Source organism: Ambystoma mexicanum, chromosome 1q (assembly GCF_040938575.1).
Source record: "Ambystoma mexicanum isolate Mex_15411 chromosome 1q, UKY_AmexF1_1, whole genome shotgun sequence".
Taxonomy (NCBI): domain Eukaryota; kingdom Metazoa; phylum Chordata; class Amphibia; order Caudata; family Ambystomatidae; genus Ambystoma; species Ambystoma mexicanum.
In genome coordinates this window covers 782,484,455-782,506,889 of record NC_090922.1, presented here as the reverse complement: position 1 = coordinate 782,506,889, position 22,435 = coordinate 782,484,455, and the positions used below count along the sequence as shown (strand labels likewise).

General features: G+C 50.6%; 1 protein-coding gene across 3 annotated transcripts in view; it reads right to left on the bottom strand.

The window, feature by feature from the left end:
- SWT1 (SWT1 RNA endoribonuclease homolog) overlaps nt 1–22,435 on the bottom strand; it is a 2,657,341-nt gene that overhangs the window by 2,014,748 nt on the left and 620,158 nt on the right. For all 3 annotated transcript variants that reach the window (XM_069641360.1, XM_069641359.1, XM_069641361.1), the window contains exon 7: nt 8,834–8,932. In XM_069641360.1, coding sequence (XP_069497461.1) covers nt 8,834–8,932 — 99 coding nt within the window. The remainder of the gene's footprint in view (nt 1–8,833; nt 8,933–22,435) is intronic.

Below are 22,435 nucleotides of genomic sequence, written 5' to 3'. Positions count from 1 at the left end.
TCTTCCTTCAGGAATGCTGGCGTGAAGATTCCGGATGCAGGTAAGAAGGTTGAAATAGTTCTTGGTTTTCACCTTTTTCTTCTCTTATTCCCTTACAGGTGTTCCAGGTTTGAGGCGGGCGTGGCTGGAGTCCAGGTGCAGGAGCAGACACGGTGAGCGTTCAGCTGCTGGGATGCAGAACGCCGCGAAGCACGTGTGGCTGTCCGGGTGTGGTTTAAATAGCCTTGGAAGAAGTTCCAGATGAGTATTCTTCCACAGCCCCACCCAAGTAACAAAATAGTTCCTTCAGAAAAATAGTCCCTCCTAAGCCTCATTTGGTTTGGTTCTTCATGCAGCATGGTCTGCATCAGGTGAGTGTGCAGCATGGTCTGCTTCAGGTAAGTGCACCAAACACTTCCCTTTATGAGCCTGGCGCCTATGGCGCCAGGACTGATGTCCAACATGAGCCTGGCGCCAACGGCGCCAGGACAGAGTCCAAAGAGCCCCTATAAAGGGCCGCTGGACTTTTACCCGGGGGCGTGATGCCTGCTCCCGGGGGTGCTGGGCCTGGCCTGGTGCTCAGGGGGTAAGCATCATGACAGCCAACACTTGCAAACTGTGTGGCCTAATTCACTATGCAGGGTGGGTGGGTTGGTTATGGAATTTTGCATGCATATGGGTCCAGTAGTTATGAGGTCAGCTATTTTGGATCAATGTTGGAGAGAGTGTGGTTCGCTTGGGGTTTGGGGGCATATATGGCGGGGCTGCCCGATCTTGACTGGTTATTGGGCCAAGATACATCGACATATGGCTAAAATGTTTCGTTTGGGAAAGGCTAGCACTCTTAAGTCAAGCATACTGTTAATGCTTGAGGTACATCTGAGACTGAGCTGTAAACAAAAACGTAAAGCCTTTGTTATATTGCAACTTGCAGCTCTTTTGGGGGTAGCTCAAAGTAGAAATTGAAAGACCCGCCGTTGCTCAGCGAATGGTTCTCCAGAGTTTGGAACTTTGTTGCTCTTCAATGGATCACATACTCTATACAGGGGGGGGATCAATCGAAATTTGCACAAGACTGGGCTGTGGTGCTAAACTTGCTGCAGAATGACAATAATATTCGATACTGCCCTCAACACCTTCGAATTCTTGGCATTCAAAGGGCCTCATTACACGGTAGGCGGTAAGGGAAAAACGTTGGTAACCGCTCCTGTCTATTACGACCCGCTTACTCGCTATTAGCGGCACCGCTAAGAACGGTGCCTCTAATAGCGGTACGGTCGCGGGCGAGCAACCCATCATGGCGACAATAGCGGCATGGCGGAAATAGGAGTACATCACAAGTCATGCAGACATGCATATAGCGGCATGAAGCAGGCCCAAAAAGCCCAGACCGGCATGGCGGAAATACCGGTATGCGAACCACCCGTAAAGGGCCATGTGCAGTGTTCCCAACTGCCACAGGTGCAAGGTGAAGGCAATGGAGACTGGGCCAGCACAAAAGGAGCACACCACACCCCTTCCCACACCAAAATGATTCCAATACTAGTAGCATTACAGGGGCTGGAGGACATGATTGCATTGCAACAACAGTCAGGACAGAGGAGACGCAGGAGGAGGAGGAGGGCGAGACAGGCACAGCAAGCCCCACCAGTGCAGCTAGTTGTACCACAGAGGCAGCCACCAATCCCCAGAATCAGAGCCAGTCCATTCAACCTAACCCCTGAGCAGATACACACTGTACCATCTGGACCGGGATACCATCAACACCATTGTGGACATGATACACAACAACATTGTCAGCCTCATAGACATCCGTACTGCCATCCCCCCTCTACTGAAGGTGGTGTCGGTGCTCCACTTCCTGGCCACAGGCACCTACCAGCACACAGTAGGGCAGATGCATGGCATATCACAACCAGTATTCTCACGCACGCTGAACCAGGTGCTCAATGCCCTCCTGAAGCAGACAAGTGAACACATATCCCTACCACGGACTGCCCAGGAGATCTCCAACACCAAAGTTGGCTTCCATTCACTGTCAGGCATCCCAAGTGTACCCATGTGGAATTGGTGGTCCCACATGCCATGGAGGCAGTGTACCAAAACAGAAAGCAATACCACTCCATCAACGGCCAAATGGTATGTGACTAACAAGATCACCATACATTGTTGTGCCCGATATCCCAGATCCACCCATGATTCAATCGTCCTGCGGAACTCAACAATACCACGCTACATGGAGCGACATGCTGGACAACGTTCGTGGCTACTCGGTGAGTATCATGGCAAGCACATGGCAGTGTGATGTGGGGAGTAGATTTGGGGGAAGAGATGCATACTTCAACTGGGTGTGATTGGGGGGGGATGCATACTCCAACTGGGTGTGATTGGGGGGAGATGCATACTCCAACTGGGTGTGATTGGGCAGGGGTGGGAGATGCATACTCCAACTGGTTGAGATCAGTTGACAGAATAAACAATGCCCATACAGAAATACACCACTGTCCCCCAAGGCAGGCCGTACTGAACCTAACACATGAAAACTACATGCAAGACGTAAGCTGCACAACAATGACATTAAGCCATTACCACAACCATGCCATATCCATCCACATGCACACTGAACATCAGACCGTACCCTCTACAACACAATGCAGCAACATGCAGCCAATATGGACAATGGAAATGTACGCTGAACATCATCACAACGGAAATGCGACCTTGAGTGCATACAAAGGGATCACCAGTAGCTATTAAACTGAATCTCACCCGTACACCACAACAGAAGTGTTGCATGCCAGCATGGGGACATCAAGTTTGGAATGGCAGTTCACTAGGAGTCTGGTTCAAACAGTGACAGGACCAAAGGATACGAATGATTAAACATCACCTAGTATATGGCAACAACTGCCGTAGGCATGAACAGTGCATGAACACTTGCAAGGGGTAGATCACCTTCCCACATTGCAGTTACTTTGATTACCTCCATGCATGTAGGGATATGTGGATGTCATCCACAAATCAAAGTTGACTTGTGTGTGATACGTACTGGTTCCATTTGATGTAATCACTTACACAAATCCGTTGTTGCACCCATGCAGGTGATGCTGGCTATCCCTTGAAGAGGTGTCTCCTTACCCCTGTCCGGAACCCACAGAACAGGCACAAAGAGGACTACAATCGTGCACATACCCGTACCCGTGTGGTAATTGAGCAGACATTTTGCCTTTTGAAGACACGGTTTCGGTGCATCAGCAGGGCGGGTGGGGCACTCCTGTACGGGCATGAGAAGGTGGCCAAGATCACCATGGCAGGTTTCATGCTGCACAATATGTGCATCAAATGGAATGTGCCTCTGCCCCCTGACATTGCAATGCAACCGCCTGGTAAGGATGATAATGAAGTTGAGGAGGGAGAAGATGGGGCTGCACGTCATGCAGGTGGCGATGCACAAGAGGGACGTGCTGTGCGCCAGCATCTGATAGACCAATATTTCTAATACACATGGATGAAGAGGGTGCAATGGATGTGGGTATCAGGACACTGGGTTTTGTGGGGAAATGAACACTGCACTGTCCACCAATAAAGCATACATACACAATGAAAAATGTCCACTCATGTGATTCATCATGACACAAGTGTGTATTAAGTTTAGTAATAATATGAAGTGCATCAGCCCTACACCACAAACACCCTTTCTCCCCTCCCCCCACAACTACCCCAAATGCCCTTTCCCCCCCTGCCCCCACAATTCCCCCAAACACCCTTTCCGCCTCTCCCCCCACAACTCCCCCAAACACCCTTTCCCCCCCTCCCCCCACAATTCCCCCAAACACCCTTTCCCCCCTCCACCCACAATTCCCCCAAACATGGCTTGCACATCAGTGCAGCATTACAATACACGAGTCGCCAACATCAAGCTGACCCTACTTCCCACCTCCTCAGCCAGCATTGGGTGGTTGCATGTTTGTGCCCCGCGAAACCACGCAAGGACCTGTGCAGGGGGCTGGTCTGCCTTGAGCTGTCAGAGGAGGAGGTGCTCGGTTGGTCCGGTCCCTGGGCGGGGTTCTGCCTATCCATAGCGTCTGCGATACGTGTGAGGACCAGCCTCACAGCTGATAATTATTCGCAAATGCGGTTGGTGCTGGCTTCAATGGCTTGTTTAATGCCCTTGGCATGTTCCCTGCACTCCTCCCTCGCCAGGGCACCCTCGCCCACATGCTGGCCAAGCAGCGCAGTTAGGTCTTCCTGGTGCTGTCGAATGATGCTCATGTCATGGCCTCTGTGTCTGAGTTTGATGGTACATGACGCAGTTTGTGGCATGTGTCCGCCATCAGGTGATGTCACTCTGGGACTCCAGCTCCCTGCCACAAATTCATCCATAGACAGCTCATGGCTGCTGGCACGTGATGTGGGGCGTGGGCTCTGTTGGGCTGACTGCTGTGGGCTGGGTGTGTGTTGTTCAATGGGTGTAATACACGTTTCCTCCACATCTGACATGGGTGCCGTGGCAGCTGCCTCGCCAATGGAGCTGTTTGTGGCGGACAGTGATCCTTCCGCAAGTGGATCCTGCGTGGTGGGAATGGCTGGAGTGGGTGCTGCAACATTGTCTGACGGACTTTCACGCCTTGGTGACGTGGGTGGATGTGTGGCTTTAGCCCTCTGCGGCAGTGCATATTTCCTAGTGCCCCTCGATGTGCTGGGCCTGTCGCCTACTTCCATGCCCTTGGCCTGTTTCTTTGGAGTTGGGGCCTGCGTCGCAGAGTCCTTCTCCTCACTGTCAGTTTGTGAGCCTGTGGGGGACAAAGAGGGATAGCATCAGTGATGGGTCAACGTGCATCATGCAGATGTTGCTGCAGTTCTATGCATTTGGACTTCAGGTTTGGCCATACAGGTTGTTAGTCAGATGGGTGGGTCATACAGGCATGAGTCTGGGTGACACGTGTCTGAGGTGCTGCATGCATGGGGATGTGCACAGCATATGGGCAGGGTTGTGTACATGTATGTGTGATGGCCCCATCCATGAGCTAATTTCCAGGTCACATTTGGGGGAGTATTTGGGGGAGAACATTGCAGTGTTTTGTGTGGACACTCACCTCCATCTGACGATGACGGCACACCGTGCTCCATTTCACCCACTCCCTCAATGGATTCGACGCCAATGATGCTGGCACATGTCTCCTCCCACTCCTGCATCTTGATTGGGGATCCTCCTCCGCCTCCTGTACCCATGGCCAGGCTCCTGTTGCCTGCTAGTATACTCCGTACACGGAGGCGCAGATCGTCACACTGCTTCATTCTCAGGTCTTTTAGGGATGAGCTTGGCCAGCTGTGGTGTTGCTGCAGGTCCTGGGGGCAGAGGATGGCAATGGATTGTTGTTGGGCAGAAACCTGTGCAGTTCCCTTAGGGACCACTGCAAAAGATTTAAGACTACAGGTGTTTGGCAGTAAACCCACTTGGTAGCAGTCTGTACCACACATATTCACTTGGTAGCTGTGGCTGAGCAGTCAGACTTCCCTCAAGAAGAGTTAGGCATATGCAGAGTATACACAATAGGTACAGAGACACAGTAGCACAAACAAACACTGACCAGAGCTTTGGTGTAAAAGTATATAATTATTTATTTAAAAACACACTTGTGATTTACACTAGCAAACATGAGGTAAGTAAATTCAGCACACAGTCACTATCATATATATATACAACCCTATTCACTTATTAGACAAGTCTTAGTGAGAAACACCACTTATTTACAGACAGAGGTGAGCGCTTAACATAAGATGACACTCTAATAAGTTGTAAAGAAAGGGAGGGGAAAAAGGCAGAGTTAAAGAAGCACACAAGTTTCAATACTTTTTCAAAGAACCACAGTAAGGCAGGATAGGCAGAGTTCTACTGGAGAGCAAGGAAGTCAATTGCAAGGCCCACTCTTGGAGAGAGCAAACAGAAGGGGTCCAGGTTCACCAGTGGGGTTATGCCCAAAGAGTCTTTGTAGATAGTTAGCAAAAAAGGGATGAAATTAAAGTCAGGCAGAGTTAGCTAGGTTGTCCCAGGCCAGCCCAGGTTAGAAAGTCTAGGCTTTACTGTCACCCCGAACGATCTGTCACAAGGGAAGCCAGGCGGGACACAGTACCTTAAGTGTGAAGGAAGCTCCAGCGGGGGCAGTTGTTCCTGGCAGCAGGTGCAAGTCAGTGTTTCGTCCAGAGGAAGAAGAGGTCTCGCCGTGGAGGAAAGATGAAGGTCGTTACACTGCCAGGGAAGAAACCAGCCGCGGAGTTCTCCAGTTAAAAGGCACTACCCTTCTCTTCGTGGTAGTGGTAAACCGTGGTATTCTGGTTGCCGGGGTGCTTGGCACGGGCAAGGCGGCCACGAGATGCTCCAGGAAGGTGAAAAGAAGGCAAAACTGGTTAGCCCCACCAGTTAAAGGAAGAAGACTCTCCGGACTGGAGATCTCCTCTGTCGTCGGGAAAAGTGGTGAGCCGGTTCAGCAGGGCTCCACCGGTGGTGTCGTCGTTGCAGGTCGGCTCAGCTTCTCCCTCCTCAGATTCTTAGGTCCTGTGGCGACTTCTGAAGTTCCAGTCCCCAAAGCCCTGCTTTTATGCAGCACACCCCCATTCACTCAGTCTAGCTGTCAATCAAACATGCTAAGTGGTTGAGCCAATCACACAAGAGTGCGACTTGAGTTACCAAGGTAACTCAGTCCAGGGTGCCTAAACCCCCTCCCTCGCCCCCTGTGGTACCCAGACAGAGTGGCACCAATTTTGGAGGCTTCTGTGGAGATGCCCGCCAAAAAGTGGAACAAAGGGCTCGACTTGGGTTGGAGTCACAGAAGAGAACACAAACGCCATTTTAGAATCGAGTCCTGGCAAAAAATACCAACCGGTGCATTAATATTAAATAAATAAACCGGCGCTATGTTCGAGGCTATAAGAATTAAATAATTAAAGTTGGTAGCCTCGAACAATGGGAAAATACCATAGAGATATATTTGCAGTCGAATATAAAAAGTAGTATCCACTGCCACCAACCAAAACTCGATCAGGGGGGACGGAGACGTGCCCCCTCGAACAACAGACCCCGGGGCAATCGAATTGCCCCGACCAGTACGTCCACAATATGATGGTTTGTACTGGTTTCTGTTCATAATTTGGGACTAGCAAAGCCAATGGTGACTTTACATGCCCTGGGAGACAGTAGTCAGTCCCAGGGTATGGAGTCTGTGTTGGGGGGTCGCTACGACACCCCTGGGTTACGGCACGGAGGGTGCTGTGTAACCCACATCAAAAAAACACTTGAGACCCTATGGAGTAAAAGACCCCATAGCCCATAAAACACATGGAAAGTTAAAGGAACACCTCAAATCATGTCTAAGAGTGGGAGCAAAGGAATCTCACTCTTAGCAGGAGAGAAAAAAATAAACCCCAAAAATCCAGCAAAGCTGCTGGGGGACTCACTAGGTTTGGGAAATTAGCCTTACAGAGAATTCTCGCTAACAATTGTGTTTTTGAAGATGGCCGCCGTGATCTTTCCCGTTCCTGTGGGATGACGCTACTTCCGGTTCTGCTTATTTACAGTCACCGCTATTAGCGGTCACCACCGCTAATGCCGGATGCTTTCAGTGCTTTCCTTGGTGCCGTAAGGGACTTTTTGGGGCCTTTTACGGCATGGCGGTAATGTCCTTAACGGGATGGCGCAAAGCTCGTGCCCCCATACTTGTAATGCCACGCAATTAGCGGGGTGCTTACTACACGGACACGTTATTAGCGCCATGGCGGTAAGGACCGTTACTTACCGCCTACCGTGTATTGAGGCCCAATGACTGAACATTGCAATATGTACCATGCTTCGGGATAAGGGGAGGGGCAGCGGTAGGGGGGTTGGTTGGGAAGGGCAGAGTGAAAGAAGGGGCTTGTTCATGTTTACCATACGAAATGGCAATAAAAACACATTAAAAAAAATGATATATATATATATGAATATCTTTGGCGATTAAGGAGCATTGGTGTGCCCAAGTCCACACAAAGGGGGTTACAGGAACTATGGTTCCTGTGCTTGTGCATTATAGAGCATAGATGTTACAAGCATGTAGGGTGACACACAAATGTGGTGCAAATGACATGGTGTTCTAGGGATAAGTTCCTAAATATGCAGTACACAGAATAGCGGTATAGGCACATAGGTGAACACCTATCAATGAGACAGGTACAGAGGTTCCGTTTAATGTTATAATGGAATGCAGACACATGAACCAGTACTATCTTCAGTGCAGCAGAGATCAGGAGGTTATAGGGACATATGCTTCTGGACCTGTTCAGTGGGTTACTGACTAGGTTTGAGCACACAAACGCAAAGGTTTTACCCATCATGCCAGGCATGGTCCATACCCAAGCATTTAACTTTCTGGGCAGCACTACACTGATATTCTCTATCCAGATACTTCTTGGGGCATTAGCTGCAAAGACACAATAGATAACGTGCCTTTTCAGGACCAAGTTAGCAGTTTACTCTTTATGTGTTGGGGAAGTCCAGGTCCTTGACTTTCTCTCTGTAATGCTAAGGACGTGACAGCTCCCCACCCTTAAGCTATTCATTAACTTAGCACTTCAGAGGCTATTACTTTAGCAAAAAGGTTAATGTAAGGGCAAATCATATGTGCGTATTACTTCAGTAAGCTGCCACAAGCATACATTACATATGAGGAACAGGGTTTAGTAGCCTTGTAGCCACCAGTAAAAGCTCTCGAGATGTCCTTGCCTATACAGATGACCTTATTAATGTCCAAACAAAAGTATTCCAGTGTCCAGGTAGCAAACAGAAAATCAAAATGCACATTTGAGACAAAAATGAACATACCTGGAAGTTCCATGGTCTTCAAAGCCTTGATGAAATCAAGGTGTCCGATCATGATGTTGGTGTCAAGGACAATAAGCACGTTCGAGCAGGACATGTTAACTGAAAAGAAGGGAACATATTTGAAAGTGCACAGTCATCCATGTACATCCAACTGTCACTGCGAAAAAATTATGCAAAAGAATATTAACATTTTTCAGTGCAACACATGAACCGCTTTAAAAAAAATAATCTATTAACAAAAATAGGTCGAGGGAGTGGAACACTTCACTTTCATATGTAGGCAGAGAAAAGAATCCTTTCGAGTGGATTGCTGCCTGTTTAAGCACTTGCCTCAGACAATGAGGTCATCATTATGGCAGGGCCAACTTAACCCTCCATCCTACCAAAGTCAATAAATAGAGGACCATTATATTGGGTCAGCAGAAGAGCTACAGTGACAGTTCTTGAAGGATGAATACTTGATATTTTTCCATTTGCTATGCTACTGACATGCCCATTTCCTTAATATTCCAACCCTAAACGATATCCATAATATTGTTACATTAACTACATTGCCAGAGATACCACAATGCCAACCGAAATCTTACGGCAATTGCATATCTATACACAAAGACAGCCCTTTACCTACATTAAAAACAGAATACGATCTGCTGTCAATAACTGGAATCTCACCTTGCACCAGGGAAGAGAAGCAAGCTTTTCAGGTTTGCCACTACAGGACATGCTTACCTGGAAGAGTATGCTACGGGAACGGGACTTCTCTGCCGTTTAGAGCCTAATTGCTCTAAGCATGCTTCACAGCCATCAAGAAAGAATGAGTCCACAATGAAACAAGCATTGACAAAGCCATTGTGTCCGCTTTTGTCAATGTAGAAGGTAAGATGTTTCTTCTACAACAAAAAAAGGCGTACCTTTAGATGCGGGCAAGCCAGACCTATTGGTTGTGAACATGCATATTATTGCACATTTGCCGTGGAAGAGAATTCCAAATGCATAATGACTGACCTATTGTTGAGTTCCCTTTTTGCACTCAAGCCTGAACTGCGGCTTTATTTCTTTGACCAGCACCCATATTGCATGCTAGTTATAATCAAGGCTACATTTGTTCCCTATTTGGCTTAGAAACTGCTGCTCTCTTCCTGTAAATCTGGGTACATTTTTACATAAGACTATTTACAAAGGGGGGGGGCGTGGCTTGGTGGCCATGCAAGAGTGAGCGAGTCACCAAAAGCTCCCGGGTGATCCGCTACACGATCCTTTTAAACGGCTGAAAAACGGTAGGAGACCCTGAACAAATCGGAGGAACGGCACCCGCAGGGACAAGGGCACGCACGGGCGAAAGCCCGAACAAAATCGGAGGTCGGAAAGACCAGAAACGAGGCAAAGCGGAGGCGCTGGACCACCACACAAAATGGCGGCCGCGGCCCACTGAGGACCCGCCTGTGCTCCGAAAGGCAGTGGAAGCTGAGTACGCAGACGGCTGGGCGTGGACGGATACCCACACACCACCCGCGGAAGATCGAGAGAGGCGCCAAACCCGACCGCCTAACAGGTATGTGGAACGAGGCGCACACCACCACGCCGCGTGGAGGGGCAACAGGCAACCGAGGATAGTGGCAGAGGAGAGCGGAGGGCCGAGACACAGGAAGAACACAGCGCCTGCGGCCCGAGGCACCGACAGGGTGCCCCCCAGCACACAGAAGTCCTACCGGAGTGCGCCCACACAGTGGCAGCCCGGAGGGGGAGACCCAGACCCTTTCCCGGCCCTTGACAGCAGAAGGCAGGCGGGTTACTGGCCCGGGGCCGCGCAGCAGGCAGCAGCAACCAGCGGAGACGCAACCAGAGCCCCCCGTAAGGACGAGACAGTGGAGGCAGGAAATCGTAACGGCCCCGGCGAGGCTGCAGGTGGACAGAGTGACTTTAGCTGCTGCGTGCCGGGCCCAGGAAGGCGCTGGGGAGCGGCAGGGCCCACGCAGGGAAGGGAGAACACCGACTACAAAGTGGAGGCCGCCAGGGGCACAACGCCCCCATCCAAGCACAGACACACAAGGCCACAAACATCACCATGCCTGAGAAACAGAAAGGCAGCAGAGGGCGGCAAACAAGCATGGAAACATTTGCCCTCAAGAGCGAGGACTCACAACCTGGGACAGCGGCGGTGGACAAATCCACATCATACGCCACGCAAGGGGAGCTCAAACAAGTGGAAGGCAGTATCCTAGAGGCCATAGAGGGGCTAAAGGCCTCAATAGAGCGCAAGCTAGATGCAGTGATCGTGGACGTGGGGCTCCCCGGGCAGGACACGAGGAACCTAGCGGAGAGAGTGACAACGGTGGAACAACAGGTGCAGAGCAATACAGCAAACGTGACCACCTCTCAGTCACAAATGTCAGATGCACTGGAGCAGATTAAAACACTAGAACGCAGGGCCGAAGATGCGCCTGGCCCGGCCTTCCGCAACATGAGCGCATTGTAGGGCTGCCGAAGGGGGTGAAAGGCAGAGACCCCACAGACTACGTAGAGAACTTACTGCTCCAGGAGGTAGGTGCAGGGGCCCTGTCCCAGGGCTTTGTGGTGGAAAGGGCGCACAGAGCACTAACCAGGAAACCCCGCCCGGGCGCGCCACCAAGACCCATGATCGCGAAGATCTTGAACTTTAAAGACAGGGAGAAAATCCTGACATTCTCAAGGGAAGGCGGGGAGATAACGCGCAACGGTACCAGAATAACCATCTACCCTAACTATACAGCCGACCAAAGAGCGCCTTCGGGCAGCGGGGGTGAAATTCATGTTACTTTACCGGTCCAAGCTCAAAATCCTGCACAACGGGAGGACACAGATCTTTGAGACCACGGCAGACGCCCAGGAGTGGATAGATCAGCAGGGGGTCCCACAACTAAGAGAGGGGGTCGAGAGGAATCGTGAGGCACCCCGGCGAGGAAGGGAATGAGGGTGCGGACAAAACACAGAGGACACCATGCCGAATCGAGATATGGCAAGAATGAGAACCGAAAGCATAAATTAATAGATCAACCCGGGAGCTCGAGGCCTCCGGCACTGGACCACCAAGACCCACAGAGGGGACCCCAAGTAGCGACAAGTTAGCAGTGTCAGTTTTTAAGGCACTACGCCGCGACAAGTGCGCCCACTGGTCGAGGGCGGCACCTGGAAGGTGGCGGGGCCCGAGCATGGGGAGGGAGGCTGTGCGTTGGTTTATAGTAGTTGTAGTAGTGTGGTTAAGTTTGTTAAGAGAAGGCACGAGAGGAGGCAAACATAATGAACGAGGAGGTCACCGACACGGCAAAGACAACGCAAGGGTGCAAGTGAGGCGGCACTGAAATGCGGGAATCCGGCGCGGAACACCAAAGAGGGGAGGTGGAGATAAGCGGATACGGGTGGCAGGGTGGTCCGCCAGGACAGGGGAAGTAAAGAGGGAAGGCGGACTCGCAAGCTACAAGGGGAATAATTGGGAGAAGATGACGGACGGACCTCCCAGGCCAGCAGGCCAGAAAGGAAAAACTAAACAGGCCGATGGGAAAGAGCGGGCCGCAGGAAACTGTAAGACAAAGGAACTGAGATGAACTAAAAGTGGTGACTTGGAACGTCAGGGGGCTAAACGCCTACGTGAAGAGACTGAGGGTCTACGCATGGCTAAACAAAGCGAAAGTCCACATCGCAATGCTGCAGGAGACCCACCTGACGGCGGAAAAACAAGCCAAGATGGCCAAGAAATGGGGCGGCCAGACATACAGCTCCACATACTCTAACTACGCGAGAGGGGTAGCGACTTGGATTGCCCCGGGTATCCCATTCCAACTCATCAAACAGGAGAGAGACGTTGAAGGCAGGGTCCTCATCGTACATGGAATGCTGGAGAACCGGGAAGTGTGTCTGGTGAACACCTACGCCCCAATCCACGATGCAACAGATTTCTTTAAACCACTCACACCCCGGCTGGCCCCGTACAGGAACGGCACGACCATCTGGGCCGGAGATCTGAACTGCACACTGGATCCCAAACTAGACCGGTCGAACGACAAACACAAAAGGGCCGCACCACCAGCGCGGGTGTTGCAGAAGACACTGGACCAGCTCGAGCTGGAGGACGTATGGAGGAAGGTACATGGGGGTGAAAGGGGATACACGCACTATAGCGCCCCACACGGGACATTTACCCGCATTGACTATTTACTCACGGGCAAAGAGACACTAGGCAAATTCACTGGGGCACACATTCACGCACAAACCCTATCTGACCACGCCCCACTGGAAGCAACATGGGCACATACATACAGGAAGGGCCCCATACCCACGTGGAGACTTAGGGCGGAAGCACTCCTAGAGGGGGATTTCCGAGACCATATCCAAACTTCAATAGACGACTACTTCGAGAACAACACTGGTAGTGTAGACAGTACGGGAACGACATGGGAGGCCTTTAAGGTGGTGATCAGGGGGGCGGCAATTGGGAAAACGGGAGGCCTTAGGAGAGAAAACCTGGCTGAACTGGATGAGATAGAAGGGAAGATAGAGAGGGCGGAAGCACAGGCAGGGCGAGAGGGGGGGGGGGGGGACGGGTGACCTCACTACTCTGAGACAACAGTGTATGGCGGCCTGGGAGAGATTAGGGCGGTTAGACTATGGGAAGTACATACAAAGGATGCACGCAGAAGGGGATAAACCTGGTAGACTTCTTGCCTGGCTGACCAAACAGGAGACCAAGCGAGAACCCATAAATGCAATTCGAAATAGTCAGGGGGCGATTGAAAGGTCCCAGGAGGGTATAAATACGGTGTTCTCGCAATTCTATGAGGAACTATATACCAGAGTACAGGAAGGAGAAGAGGGAGAGCTTGAGGACGCATTTGCGGAAATCAAACTCCCAAGACTGTCAGAAAAGCAGGCCCAGATGTTGGACGCCCCCCTTACTGTGGAGGAACTGACAGAAGTTATTGCCCAGTTGCCGACAGGGAAGTCCCCGGGGCCCGACGGGTTGTCAGGGGAATTCTATAAAAGATACAAAGATAGCTTGGCTCCGAGATTACTAGAGACACTGGAGGAGGCGTACGAGTGCGGTCGACTCACGAGCAGTATGTCAGAATCGTAATAGTCCCGACACTTAAAGCGGGGAAGCCGCCCCTCGAGTGCGGGTCCTACAGGCCAATCTCTCTGATAAATCAGGATTCCAAGATACTGACAGTGGCATTGGCCAATCGGCTAAAAAGGGTGATACCCACACTGGTACAGACCAGACAGGGTATGTACCAGAATGCAACACGGCATGGAATCTCCAGAGACTCCATCATGTCATTGACAGGACGAACCAAGAGGAGGGAGAATACGCAGTGGCGTCATTAGATGCAATTAAAGCGTTCGATTCAGTGAACTGGGACTGGCTACTGGGGGCGCTCGCCCACTTCGGGATCGGCGGGGCGTTCCTACGTTGGATAAGGCTGCTGTACAACGACCCGAGGGCCAGAGTTAAGACAGGGAGGCATGTCTCAGGGGAGTGGAGCATAAGGCGAGGTACGAAACAGGGGTGTCTGCTGTCCCCGATGCTATATATATTGGCGCTGGAACCGTTCGCGGCCTTCCTAAGGGCGGAGTACGGAGACACCGGCATAGTGATAGATGGGGAAAACACACCAGATTTCAGTATATGCAGATGACATGCTGCTTTACGCCCAGGACCCACAACCCCATTTACCAGACCTATTGGAGGTACTGGGAGCGTTTAGCAGGCTATCGGGAATCACCATCAACAAGGGGAAGTCCTCACTGTTCCCCCTAGCGCGCCTGAGGGCGACGACGTCAGACCAGCTGCCACATCTGGGCCTGACATGGACCCCAATCACCTTCAGATATTTAGGGGTGGACATATATCACGACTCTGCGGAAACACACATGGCCAACACGGAGGCAGCCCTGGACAAAATACAGAACGCCATGCAGTTCTGGAAAACACTACCACTGGGGATGGTAGGCCGGGCGGTCCTAATGAAGATGATAGTTTTACCCCGACTCCTATATTATTTCACCAATATCCCCTATAACATCCCCAGATCCTTTTTCAGATGATTACACTCCATAACACAGACCTGTCTATGGGGGGGAGGGAGGAACAGGGTAACACTGAGCACATTACAAAGGGGCTACGAATGGCGAGGGATCAAGCTCCTGGATTTTGAGCGTTACTACTTGGCCGCACAACTTCAATTCGTGGTCCGCTGGCTGGGGGAAGACACCTCCATAGATGCAATACTCGACCATCGCTCCAGCGATACTATTTGAAAGAACTACTGTGGATAAACGAGACCCAAGCAAAACCCCTTCCCAGAATAGTCCAACTAGGCCGAGCACTGTGGAAGAGAGCATGGAAAGTGCAGAATATAAGACACCCCTGTTCAATTCCCCTCGCGTGACTGGTAGACACCGGTATAGCAAACATGGCAACGTTCAGAACACAGTGGGAAGACAAAGGAGTGGCCCAAGTAGGTGACCTGTGGCAAGAAGAACATTGGGTAGACTTTCAGACCCTGGCGGAGGAGCAGGACATACACAGTGGTCAATTCATACTGTATAATAGCATGGTCCAAGGAATAAGGAAGAGGTGTGAGACCCTGCCGGAAGAGGGAGACATGGATGGGCCGCTGGACGCCTGGTACGATGTATCGGAGGGGGACACACCGTGTCCAGACTTTACGAACAATTGCTGGGCACCATCAATTCTCGGACACTGAACAGCCGGACAAAATGGGAGGAGGAACTGCAGCGACCCCTCAGGGACGAAGAATAGAACAGAGCCCTTCAATACGTGAAGAGTTTCCAGAAACGTAAGGTTCAGACAGCTGCAGTTCTACATAGTGCACAAGGCATATGTAATGCCTAAAAGAATGTCAAACATGGGGGACAGTCAAATACGGAGTTGTCCATGCTGCCAGGAAGAACAGGCAGATATGGTGCACATGTTTTGGACATGCCCGGGTGTGACAGCCTTCTGGAATACAATACAGGAAAGGGCGTTGAAGGCAGGAATCCATATGCGAGCTTGGTCGCCGGTGTCCTGCATACTGGGCCTGTTCCCGAGGGGCGACAAGCAAAGGATCCATATAGCTAAGATGATAGACCTGATGACAATTCTGGCGAAACGCCGCATCGCAATGGCATGGAAAGAAAGCGCAGGACCATTGATAGAAGGCTGGTGGGCGGACCTACAAAAATGGGCAATAGCAGAAACTATGGTCTGGACCAGAACCTCGCTGAGGGGAGAAGAGAACAGTGGGGCCAGAATACTAGCGTGGAATACCTTGGTACAAGACTTATTTGGGAGTGACGAGGAAAACAGCGCAACTGACACGAGTGAGCCGGGAGGAGAGGAGACTTGACCTGCCCGCACCCGTGTGCAGCACGCAGACAGGAACGAGGACAACGCGGCGGAGGAGGAGGGTGTCTAACCGTGACCCGAGCGGATAACGTACATTATGAACTTAAACCCGAAAGTGCCAGAGCAAATGTTAAGAGTTGTTGTTTATTTGTTTTGTGTTTGTTTGTTGTTAAATGAAAATAAAGAAAATAGTTTTAAAAAAAAAAAGAAGACCATTTATAAAGGGGTGAGTAGGGAAAGTTGAGTGGATTGACAGTGATGAGAATAAACAACCACCCAAACCTTGACATGTTTCAAGCATGATGTCATGTATGACAATGCATTACTTACCGTAAAAGCATTTCTGATGGTTGTATCTGCTTAGATTCACATGCTGTGCATAATCCGATATCCAGTGGTCACTGCGGAGTATTGCATTTTGTTTTTCGTAGTCGAAAAGGGGACGTCGACAAGGCGTCTGTAACACTATCCCTATAGTGACATGCGTTGTACCCACAATCCCTCACGTGTCAAGGTCCCTCTGTTTGTATTTTTTCTGCCCTGAGGGAGCCTTCTATACGTGAGTGAGTACTCACGTATAGAAGAGAGATGTAGAAAGATGTCTATGTTCCTTCCATCCGAGCGGGGAGGAAGGGTGGACGCATGTGAATCTAAGCAGATACAACCATCAGAAATGCTTTTACGGTAAGTAATGCATTGTCTTCTGATGTTTGTTAATCTGCTTAGAATCACATTCTGTGCATAGACTAGCGAGCAGTACCCGGAGTTGGCGGTGGGTTATGAGAAGGAACAGTAGAGAAAAGATGTCTTAATACTGCCTGTTCCACCTGGGAGTCAGATCTAGAGTGTGCATCTAGACAGTAGTGTTTTGTAAAGGTGTGCACAGAACTCCAGGTTGCCGCTTTGCAGATGGACTCAAGGGGAACATTTGCAATGAATGCTATGGATGCCCCAGTGCCTCGAGTAGAGTGTGCTCTTGGCTTGAAGGGTAGTTCTCTCTTAGCAAGAGTGTAACAGAGAGTGATGCATTGAACAATCCATCTAGATATAGTGGATTTTGAAACTGCATCTCCTTCTCTTCCTGCTGCCACCGAGACAAAGAACTGATTAGTCTTTCTCAGTGGTCTGGTTCTTTCCATGTAGAACATGACAGCTGTGCGCACATGAAGTGTATGCAGACTTTTTTCTCCCGAATTGGAAGGGTTTTGAAAGAACGTTGGTAGTTCTATTGACTGGTTTACATGGAATTTTGAGATGAATTTCGGTGCACACCTTGGATGCGTGTGTAGAACCACTTTATCTTTGTGAACTACTACAAAGGGGTCTAAAACAGAAAGAGCCTGTAGTTCACTTACTCTCCTAATGGAGGTGATAGCTATTAGGAAAGCGGTCTTAAGAGTGAGGCCTTTAAGAGTTGCTTTGTGCATGGGTTCAAAGGGCGAGCCCATGAGTTTGGTAAGTACCACATTCAGGTCCCAGCCAGGAGCTGGGTTTGCTATCGGAGGGTGTATTCTCTTTACTCCCTCCATGAAGGCTTTGATAACTGGGACTTTCCACCACAACACTTTAAGCTGGGAAGTGGTGTATGCAGAAAGTGCTGCTAGTTGGACTTTAATGGAATTGAACACTAGACCTGAGTCCAGTAAATGGGTCAGGTACAGGACAATGTGCGTGGGGGAGCAGTCAACTGGGTCGATGCTTCTTCCTCTACACCAGATGACAAATCTCTTCCATTTGCTAGAATAACAGTGACAAGTGTTAGGCTTTCTAGCCTCCCTGAGGATGCCCATGCATCTCTGCGGGAGTTGTAAGTGTCCAAATGTTTTCGTGCAACTGCCATTCGTACTCTAAGGGCAGAGGGAAGTCTCTGCTGAGTTCGTCTGCTAGCAGATTGAGTTCCCCTGGTACATGTTGCAACAGTAGGAACATGTGTTTGAGAGCCCACTTCCTGATATTCTGGAACAGCTTGGACAGACCTGGAGAGTGGGTGCCCCCGTGCTTGTTAACGTAGTACATGGCTGTGGTCCTGTCCGTAAGGACCATCACTGTCTTCCCTTGTAGGTGTTCCTGGAAGGCTTTTAGTGCCTTGAACACGGCCAGTAGCTCCAGTAGGTTTATGTGCTTGGATGCTATGCTCGGAGTCCACACTCCGTGAGCAGTCTGATGGGATAGGTGAGCCCCCCATCCTGTGAGGGATGCGTCTGTGGTTAGAGTGGCTTCCACTGCGGGTGTGGCAAAGGGTTTCCCTCTTACCAGGTTTTCCTTTGTCCACCACCGTAGCGAGAGAACCAAGGCCTGCGAGACCACCACTAGATCGTCCCATTGTCCGCTGGCCTGACACCATTGGCTGTTGAGCCACTCTTGTATTGGGCGCATGCGCAGGCGTGCGTGAGGTACCAAATAAATCCATGACGCCATTATTCCTAGCAAGCGCATCGTTTTGCGCACCGTCACCTCCCCACCTGCCATATATTGGGGGATTTGAAACAGCATGTTTTGGACCCTCTCGTTGGAGGGGAAGACGAGGCCGTCCTTGGTTTGAATTAGAGCCCCTAGGAATTGTTTGACTTGGCTGGGGTCTATGCTGGACTTCTTCTCGTTGATGGAGAAGCCCAGTTGGAACAAAAGGTCTACAGTCTTTTGGGTGTTTGAGAAGCATGTCTCGTAAGAATCCCCTTTTATGAGCCAGTCGTCGAGGTAAGGGTATACTGGGATGGATAACCTGCGCAGGTGGGCCGCTGCCACTGCCAGTACTTTCGTGAATACCCTTGGTGCAGATGCTATGCCGAAGGGTAGCACTCTGAACTGGTAGTGTTTGCCCTCTATCATGAACCTGAGGTATTTTCTGTGCGCTGGCAACATTAAAATATGAAAGTATGCATCTTTCATGTCCAGTGTTGTCATGTAATCTCCCTGTGATAGCAGTGGGATCACTTCCTGTAAGGTCACCATACGAAACTTTTGGGGTTTGACAAACTTGTTCGCTGGGCGCAGATCTAATACAGGGCGCATGGTTAGATCCTTTTTGGGTACAAGGAAGTACACTGAATAAATACCTTCCGTTACCTGAGATAGAGGCATGACCTCTACAGCTCCTTTTTCCAGTAGCTGGTCCACTTCTTGGAGAAGGATGGCGAGGTGTTCTGGTGTCATGCGTCGTCCCCTCGGGGGTCTGTATGTTGGGAACTATTGAACTCTATACAGTAGCCACGGGCTACGGTGGATAGTACCCAGCGGTCTGATGTTATTCCCTCCCATGCTGGAAGAAAGAATGTTAACCGGCCCCCGACCGGCGATGCATGGAAGGGGACCCAAATCTTGGCGTCACTTGGTGTTGTTGGTGGCTTAGGAGCCTCTAGGGGTGGAACCCCGGCCTCTCCCCTTGCCACGGCATTGACCTCTTTGATTGTACTGGCCACTATTACATTGGTAGTTGTTGGCAGAATATTGAAGTTGTTGATTCTGTTGCTGGCGTTGGCCGCGAAAAGAACGCTTGTTGCCAAATCCCCCCCCTGTTAGGGGGCTTTGAGATTTGGTCCAAGGTCTTTATGGTATCAAATTCTTTTTTTCGCATTTTCCAGAGCGTTGTCCACTGCCTTTCCAAAGAGGTTAGACTCTTCAATAGGCTTGTTAATGAGCGCTGCTTGCGTTTCCGCCTTAAACCCGGAATTGCGAAGCCAGACGTGGTGCTTAAGCAGAATTCCCTGTACCAAAGAGCGGCCAGCTGTTTCCGCTGCATCGAGGGTATTCCTAACTATGCATTGGTTGACCAGAGACCCTTCATTAACTGTAGCCAGCAATCTAGTTTTTAGGGGTTCAGGGACTTCCTCGATGTCCTGCTTAAGCTTTCCCCATTGCGCATCAGCGTAGCTTGCCAGCAATGTGTTATTATTGGCAATTCTAGTTGAGAACGCTGCCGAGGTGGTAATTCTTTTGGCTAGGGCATAAAGCTTTTTCCCCTCTTTATCCGGGGGTGCCTCGCTGGTAGACAGTGGAACCCCAGCCCTTTTCCTAGTGATAGTCACCACTAAGGAGTCCGGGATTGAGTGACCCTTAATATATAGTGGGTCTGATTGAGAGGGTGAGAACAATTTTTCGATTCTTGGCTTAACCCCTCTTACTAGTGCAGGGGTGGCCAGTGAAGGGTTGATTTGTCTCTTAACAGAGGCGAGTATTGGAATTGTTTGGCTGGTGGGGGGGGGGGGGTTTCTTTGATAATCCTTTCCCACGAAGTCAGTGTCTGGGGTGACCTCCCCAGTTTCTACCTCAAAATGTGCTGCTGCCTTCCCCAGCAGCGCGTTATAAAAGTGGGCTGATCGTCAACAGGCGAAGTGTTCCTAACTGGTATGGTCTGAGGAGACCTGATGTCTATAATGTCTGGCTCTGTAGACCCTGATGGTGACTGCTAGGGATTTGGGTCACCCTCACCTGGGTCGTCTTCGTACCCTTCCTCACTTATGTTAGTGTCCTCATGGAAGCCTTCTTCCTCTTGTTGGTTTTCATCATTAATGAACTCCTCTCCTTCCTGGAAGTGAGTGTCCTCTTCGGTGAGGTCGTAAGAGTTCATATCCTCCTGAAAGGGGTTATAGAACAACTTCGGGTATTTAGCCCTTGGACTTTCTAGGAGTACCTCCCTAGGTCTTTTAGTTGTCCTATTTTCTGGAATGACCATGAATCTGTCTAACTTGTCCATACAGGACTGGAACTTCTCTAAGGTCCACTGAGGTAGGCCAGAGCGGTCTGGGAGTGAAAAAGGAGTTTCTTCTCCTTTTATTCGCCTAGATCTGTCCCATAGCGTCGAAGAAAAGGTGCCTTTGCCTTCTGAGAAGTGTTCTGGCAGGCTAGGGCTTTCCGTCGACGGTGGGAGCTGTCCCAGCCTACTTTCTGGCGCCTTCAGCGTTTCTTTGGCCTTGTGCGCGGTTTTCGGCGTGTCACTTGTCGTCCGTCTCTGGCCGTCCTTAGAAGATATACGCGCGAGGCTTTCGGCGATCATTCTGTCTGCCGAGGGATCGCTCGCTGTCGCGCTAGGTACCATCGAGTCTTTACTGGCAACGTGCGCCTTACGAGGCGCGTCGCCACCTGAGGGTTTGGGGTTAGCGCCCTTATTTCCAGAGTGCCGGTCGCCTGTCGCGGGAGCGGTGGCGAGGAGGGCTGGCGACCCTTACAGTCGGCGGAAGACGCCGGTGGGCCGGGCACCTCAGTTGGCGCTATGGCTGCCTTCGTCTTCGACGAATGCGTGCCGTGGGGTATGTGTTTATGAAATTTCTTGTGTGCGTCCTTGTCGCCGGGGTGTTCATCCCCATAAACTATGCATGAGCCGGGCTTGTCGGGGCCGGGGACGGATGAAGAGGAGCGAGAACGTTCCCTCGAGAGGTCTACAACCTCCGTTACGGAGGCCGTGTAATCACTGTCCTCGTCACATTCGGCGGCATCGGGCAAGGAATCTGACTTAGACATGGCGTAGGCCACCTACCTTTTGACCCTGCGGTCCTTTATCGTTTTGGGCTTAAGTAACTTACAGGCCACACAGCCGTCCTCCTTGTGATCGAGGGGCAAGCAATGGTTGCACCGTTTGTGCTTCTCCTTCCAGGTATATTTGCCTTTGCAAAGTGGGCAAAACCTAAAGGGCGTCCTCTCCATAGCTGAGGGCAAGAAGTGTGATTACGACCTCGAACGAGAGTGAGGGGAAAGAGAAAGGCATTCTCGGAGTGAAAAGAAAAGATCACACAACCCCACTCTCCCTACTGTGTAAGGCCGGCGAGGCCAGGCCACGTGTTCGGCGATGCCGAAGGATCTCCTCCGCTCGTCCTTCCGTCGAAGATCTTGCTCGGCGGAGAAACAGCTTGCAGCTTCGTCGAGGGAGGGATCTATGTGTTAGATATTAATAATAATAAACGACCAAGGGTCGAAGAAATGATTTCGCAATGTCTCTCGAGGAGCTCCGCATAGAGGCGACCAATAACTGGGCAGAAAAAAACAATCTGAGGGACCTCGACGCGTGAGGGATTGTGGGTACAACGCACGTCACTATAGGGATAGTGTTACAGACACGCCTTGTCGACGTCCCCTTTTTGACTACGAAAAACAAAATGCAATACTCCGCAGTGACCACTGGATGTCGGACTATGCACAGCATGTGATTCTAAGCAGATTAACAAACATCAGAAACTAATTTGTTCTACTTCTGAAGAGCCAGTTAAGCACAACAAATGCACTTG